This window comes from Acanthamoeba castellanii (genome assembly GCF_000313135.1).
Source record: "Acanthamoeba castellanii str. Neff unplaced genomic scaffold scf7180000084758, whole genome shotgun sequence".
Classification (NCBI taxonomy): domain Eukaryota; phylum Discosea; order Longamoebia; family Acanthamoebidae; genus Acanthamoeba; species Acanthamoeba castellanii.
The window spans coordinates 141,381-147,476 of NW_004457380.1; the positions used below are offsets into that span (position 1 = coordinate 141,381).

Below are 6,096 nucleotides of genomic sequence, written 5' to 3' on the forward strand. Positions count from 1 at the left end.
TGCGCCACCACTGCACACAACCACTCGGCTCACCGTGTCGCCGAGTCTGGGGCTACAACCGCGAAGAGGCCTCATTGAGAAGTTCATCGGTGCTGGCGCAGGTACCTGCGTGTAGCCAGTCGGGGGGGGGGGCACGATGGTGATGGACACCTGGTGTTGTTCACTCACATGGACCCTTTGACCACACCAGGACATCCGGTGCTCACCTTCGCCGGCGTAGTGGTGGCCGTGCCGATCGTGTTCTGGGGTACAACCCCACCTCCTCACCGCTTCAGCCTCTGCTCCTACACGCTTCAAGGCTCAGTCTCCTACATCTATAGCTATGAAAATGGTCAGCCTAGCTGTGTGGCAGAACAAGGTGATCTACATGTCGTGGTTTGGTGGAAGGTACGCACATCATCGACACGCTATGCCATCTGTGATCGGACCCCTCGAAACGATCCTGACCCGCAGTTGTGCGTGACAACAACCTTTTCGTGATGGCCAGCGAGTACACCGCCACGCCAAGTGACCTGGGAATGGACTATGAGGACCTGTACATTACGACCGCCGACGGTGTCAAGGTACAGCAGCAGCACACGCCCTCTTTCCTTTACTTGCTTCACTTGCTCTACCTGCCTCACGCTTGATCGCTTTTTTGTGGTGCCGCGCAGATCAACTGTTGGCTGGTGAAGCAGAAGGAAGACTACCAGGACAAGCCCACCCTCATCTACTTCTCGGGCAACGCGGGAAGTGCGTACATCTGATATGTTTTCCCTATTTTTTTGAAGATGCACACGAACTCACCATTTGAGGAACTGCGTGTTCAACAAACAGACATCAGCCATCGACTGGAGAAAGTGTGGAAGACATTCTACCGCGGCGTTGGCTGTAACGTGTTGTTGGTCTCCTACAGGGTACAGCTCACGTCTGTTCCCTGTTCACCTACGACTGGCTCTCGCCCGCTAATCCGCGTGCGCGCAGGGCTACGGACGAAGCGATGGTTCACCGAGCGAGAGGGGCCTGCGAGCAGACGCAGAGGTATGGCATTTGCCCATTTTAAATTACTATTCACCACCGTGTGGTTGATCGATCGGCGCATGTGAACCAACAACAGGCGGCGTTCGATTATCTGGTCTCGCGGAGCGATATCGACAAGACCAGCATCTTTGCCTATGGCCACTCGCTTGGCTGCGGTGTCGCCATTCATCTCACGCGAGCAACCAACGCGCACGCTCGCGATCTTGGTCAGGTAAGCTCGTCGATGCTCAGCTGATGATCGATGTGACTTTGTGAGCAGCCAACCATTTTTCCGCTCTCACACCCAACAGCGTGTACAGGGAACCAACGCTGGCAGGCGAGCGCAGCTCCCTGTAGTTCGAGGCCTCATTCTCGACAACGGATTCACGTCCGTCAGCGATATGGTATCATAGACTCCTCTGCTTGTGTTGGTGCCAAGCGAGTAGCTGACAGACCGAGCGCAAATTGTGTCGACACATGCCACCCACACCGCATACACGGTAGGTGAGCCACATCTACCCATCGTGGACGCCATACGTGATCTTCAAGTCGCTGCTGCTGCGCAACTTTTGGGAGAACGAGAAGGAGGTCGCGGACATCCCGCAGCCGCTGCTGGTCCTCACGGCGCCCAAGGACACACAGGTGCCCTCGTGGATGAGCAAGAAGGTGTTCGACTCTGCGACAGCCAGTGTACACAAGGTGTGACACAATGACACGACACCACGCACCCACCCACACACAACGACACATCCACACCCACCCACACACACGAGACACATGCCAACTCCGCTTTGGTGATGCGCCAGGAGATGCACAGCTTCGAGTGGGGCACGCACGACGACAACTGGAAGCAGCCACAATATGCCGCCACCATCAAGCGCTTCATGGAGCTGGCCAGCGCCGCCGACTCCGACTTCAGCGACCATCAATAATAATCGGAAGAGCCTGCTGGACCGCTTGGGACCCGGCCAGGTACCCTCGCCAACGCAGCTTTCTGTTATCCCTTGTCTCGGTCCTGGCGAAACGCCGTTTCGTAACCCCCCCTCGCCTTCGATGCTTTACGCCAATAGCACGGAGTGGGCTATCTTGTGGTTCGCGCGTGTGCTAATTATGTGCGCTTTCGCCGCATTGGATAATTCCGCAGAATTATATGAAACGTGATCGCTGATTGGTTGTTGCTCGAAAGATTCTGTTTTGACTGACTTTTCCGCATCCTCCACGGTACGTGGGATCAGTTCGTCGCCTTTGGGCCTCCGTCCTGGTGAATCTAGCTTGAAACCCGTACGGAATCGAGTCCAGGCCATCACCGAATCCCCTTCGCATCGCCCGGTGCGGCGAGGGCGCCGACAGCGGCCGCCGGTCGGACCCGGTCGGCTCCGTCAAAAACGTGCGCATCTGCCCAACTTCTCCCCACGGACACCACACGACACTTCTCTAAGCCCACCTCTCCGCCGCACACCGACCACACCGCCAACAAAGTCGCGAGCCCCCTCGGCACCTTTTCTCTATCCCAGAACTCACGCACTCATACACTCCAGAACCACAAGGAAGGTGACCACCAGCGCTTCACCTGATCAGCCGCTTCCGAGACACGCACATCACCGCACACACACGCACCACCACACACGCACACAGCACATACCACACATACCAATGAACGTCAATCCGAACGTGGTATCGTCGGCCCTGCCGCTCAGCCTGGCCGCCGAGCCCGAGACCGCGTTCAAGCCGACGATGGCCGAGAGCCCGCGCGGCGAGGTGCCCATCATCATCACCTCCCACGCGCCCGACCGCGAGCAGTCCTACCCGAGCCTCGGAGGCGGCGCCGAGCCCGCGCTGCCCATGCCCCTCGAGCAGGTCTACTTCCACCCCACCACCCCGCCGCCCCCGCCCGCATGCCTGCCACCACCGCTTTGCCCATCATCACCACCACCGCGCCACTGCCCGCGGCCTTCGTCGTCAATAACACCGGAGGCGTCTACTACCCTCCGGCACCGGCGACCATCATCACCACCACCACAGCTCCTGCTGACCTTCTCCCACAGCCCGCCACGCACTACGACGCGTCTACGATGGGACTTCCCTATCAGCAGCGGCCGCTGCAGCAGCAGGTGGTGCACAACGTCGGATACCAGCCGGCGGCCGAGTCGACGGCGAGGGAGGGTCCGCTGACCGACTCCATGTCCAAGTTCGTGGCGCGGGACATCGCCGAGGCGTGCCTCACCATGCGCCCGCCGATCGAAGATGAGACCAGCAACGAAAAGTGCGCCGCCCACCCATTTTCTCTCTTTCGTTCTTCTCCGCTTCTCTTTCGTTTCTTTCTCTTTTCTCTTTCGTTCTTTCGTTTCGTTTTTCATTCATTTTTTGCCGGAATTGCTGGCCCGAGACACACCTCGGGCGACACCGAACGACGTGCCGCCCAACAAAACACGCGGGTCGCTCGTGTTCCTTTATTCGCAACCACACGAGACACGCACACCCGCACTAAGTGTCGTGCCACAAGGTCGCACATAAGCTATTGAACAAATCAACAAACAAAACAAACTAAACCAAAGATGCTGGGTGTGGCGCCAACTGACGCTGATGTGCGAACAAGCAGGGACGACAATACACAGGGCGCGACCGCACTCACACCATCCGCAGCCAACGGAGGCGGCAGCGCAGACTTCAAGAAGGAGGGCCACAGAAGCGGTGGACTCCACATCCCGAGCTTCCTGCGCGGTCGCCGATCCCGCCGCAACAGGTACGCCGCGCTCTCTTTCTGGTGAACAAGACTTGAGTCGTGGACTCGCGCTTCTCTTTCGTGGCGGTGTTGATGATGGTGATCGTTGTCGTCGTTGTCGTAATAACATGATTACTAGTGTGTCTGAGAGGACCGAGAGCTCGGACGTGATGTCGTCGGGCAGCAACTCCGGCGATGACCTCTCCGACGTCGAATTTGACGAGGAGCTGGACAAAAAGCTCAAGGAGGAGGTGGAAAAGGACCTTCCGCTCTCCATCACCGACCTCACAAAGGCCGAGCGCACCAATGGTACGTTGGATCCACACCTCAAGCTGCGCCGATCCGTGTGATCCCGCGGCGTAGCCTCACGCTCGCTCGACATGTGGCCACACGACACACACGCACACACGACACACACACGACACACGACACACACACGCACACTACAGTGCGCAAGGTGTGTCTGCTCTACAACCCCATGTCGGGCAACAAGAGGGGCAGGCGCGTGGCCAGGAAGGCCAGCAGGCTCATCGAGCGCGAGGGCGTGGCCGTCGAGATGGTCCGCCTCAGCGAGAGAGGGTACACCCACCTTCGCGTGAGGAACGCACATAGCTGACATTCCACATACCTCAAGGCATGCCGAGCAGTTGTGCGAGACCATGGACTTCAGCGGGTTCGACGTGGTGGTAGGCGTGGGCGGCGATGGCACCTTCCACGAGTGCATCAACGGCATGATGAAGCGGTCGGCGGCGAAGGGCAAGCAGCCCGCGCCGCTGGCCCTGATCGCCGCCGGCACCGGCAACTCGTTCATGCACGAGCTCCGCTGCTTCAAGCTCAAGTCGGCCGTCTACCACATCCTCCGGGGCGTCAACTACCCGATCGACATCTGCAGGCTCACCTTTGGCGACGGCTCGACGTGCTACTCGTTCAACTCGATCCACTGGGGCATCGCCTCCAAGATCATGCTCACGGCCGAGCGCCTGCGGTGGATGGGCAGCGCCATGCGCTACACGACCGCGTGCTTCATGGAGATCGTGGGCGGGGAGAAGGCCCAGCTGGCCAAGGTCGTGGTCACCGACGAGAACGACAGGGAGGTCGAGTACAACGACAAGTTCATCGTCGCCATCGCCAACAACATCATCACCGCCAGCAGGGGCATGAAGATGGCGCCCGAGGCCAAGATCGACGATGGACTGGTAACAAGGCTTCTACAGCTCAACCTGTATTCTAATCTTGCTTCCCCCGACTCACACTTCTATGCCAACAGATTGATCTGCTGCTCATCAAGGCGACGTCGACGCTCAACCTGCTCGACATCTTCAGGAGGACCTACGACGGCTCGCACACGGACCTGCCCTACGTCATCTACCAGAAGGTGAAAAAGTTCTCCATCACGCCCTACAAGGAGAGCGAGACCGGCGAGCTCGAGGAGGTCGAAGAGATCATTGACGTCGATGGCGAGCTCAAGGGCTGTACGCCGTTCACCTGCGAAGTGATGCCTCAGGTGCGCCACAACAACCACCACAACTCTTCTTCCACTCATCTTTCCATCACAATCATACTCACTGGTTGCTTCTCTCTTTGGTGCAGACGTTGCGGATTGTTCTCTAAACGAACAGGAGCCTGAGCTGGTGGGCGGGAGAGGAGATCTTCTTCGCCTTCCCTCCTTCATTCCTTCTTGTAGATAGATACCAATTAGCGCCCAACACCATTTTTAACACTATTCGTGGCTGTGGCTTCCACCCAAGCTTGAGCAAATATTGAGGAATTTATAGTTTCATCTGAATTGATCAAATATTTGGTTGCACTGCGGCGGAATGCCAGCGCGATTCACTGCTGTTGGCTTCTAGAAGAGAAAGAAGCGGGGCGAAACGCACACACGTAGACAACAAGACAGATCAGATCAAAAGGAAAATAATTGGAGGGGCGGCGGCAAGGAGAAGAGAGATTCGCGCAACACGAATTGATTCCCCTCTCGACGACCCCCGCAGGCGAATCGATTTGGGATTTCAATTGATGCCGCGCGGTGGATGATGAGGAACGAGGAAGAAGATGATGGCACCGGCGCTGGGCTCCATTATGAAAAGGACATGATCAATCACCTCTTCTACTCGGCCAATGGCAACCCACTCATCGACAACCAGCGGAGAGGCCAGGCACAGGCCTTGGGCGGCGAAGAAGACTATGGGGGGGAGGGGATCAACTTTGAAGACATCGATGAAGATGAGGATGGAGGAGAGCACCATCCCTTCTACCTGCCCCAGGGCATCACCGAAATCGACGATTCTGAGCTCGAGGAGTTGCTCTACTCCTCCGAAGATGAGGATTCTGGTACAAGCCTCATTGTCCGCTACGCACGGAGCATTTACAAGCAT

At 57.7% G+C, this 6,096-nt stretch overlaps 3 protein-coding genes across 3 annotated transcripts in view; all 3 read left to right on the plus strand.

The window, feature by feature from the left end:
- Nucleotides 1-1,931, plus strand: part of ACA1_212240 (esterase/lipase (), putative) — a gene marked incomplete at both ends in the record, with an annotated part of 4,465 nt that extends 2,534 nt beyond the window's left edge. Inside the window, 9 exons of the mRNA XM_004336983.1 lie at nucleotides 191-247; nucleotides 454-563; nucleotides 654-732; nucleotides 817-896; nucleotides 964-1,020; nucleotides 1,097-1,231; nucleotides 1,320-1,403; nucleotides 1,504-1,698; nucleotides 1,806-1,931. Of these exons, the coding sequence (XP_004337031.1) occupies nucleotides 191-247; nucleotides 454-563; nucleotides 654-732; nucleotides 817-896; nucleotides 964-1,020; nucleotides 1,097-1,231; nucleotides 1,320-1,403; nucleotides 1,504-1,698; nucleotides 1,806-1,931 (923 nt within the window). The remainder of the gene's footprint in view (nucleotides 1-190; nucleotides 248-453; nucleotides 564-653; nucleotides 733-816; nucleotides 897-963; nucleotides 1,021-1,096; nucleotides 1,232-1,319; nucleotides 1,404-1,503; nucleotides 1,699-1,805) is intronic.
- A 121-nt stretch (nucleotides 1,932-2,052) lies between these two features.
- On the plus strand, nucleotides 2,053-5,332 carry ACA1_212350 (diacylglycerol kinase catalytic domain containing protein; the record flags this gene model as incomplete). Its single annotated transcript, XM_004336984.1, has 10 exons — nucleotides 2,053-2,090; nucleotides 2,299-2,386; nucleotides 2,635-2,856; nucleotides 3,045-3,262; nucleotides 3,599-3,742; nucleotides 3,873-4,030; nucleotides 4,171-4,300; nucleotides 4,356-4,917; nucleotides 4,989-5,225; nucleotides 5,312-5,332. 10 exons carry the CDS (start codon nucleotides 2,053-2,055, stop codon nucleotides 5,330-5,332), a joined length of 1,818 nt encoding a protein of 605 aa, XP_004337032.1.
- A 479-nt stretch (nucleotides 5,333-5,811) lies between these two features.
- Nucleotides 5,812-6,052, plus strand: ACA1_212360 (uncharacterized protein; the record flags this gene model as incomplete). Its single annotated transcript, XM_004336985.1, has 1 exon — nucleotides 5,812-6,052. A coding segment is annotated over one exon (241 nt), but the record flags the coding sequence as incomplete, so codon positions are not given.
- Between the last annotated feature and the right edge of the window lie 44 nt (nucleotides 6,053-6,096).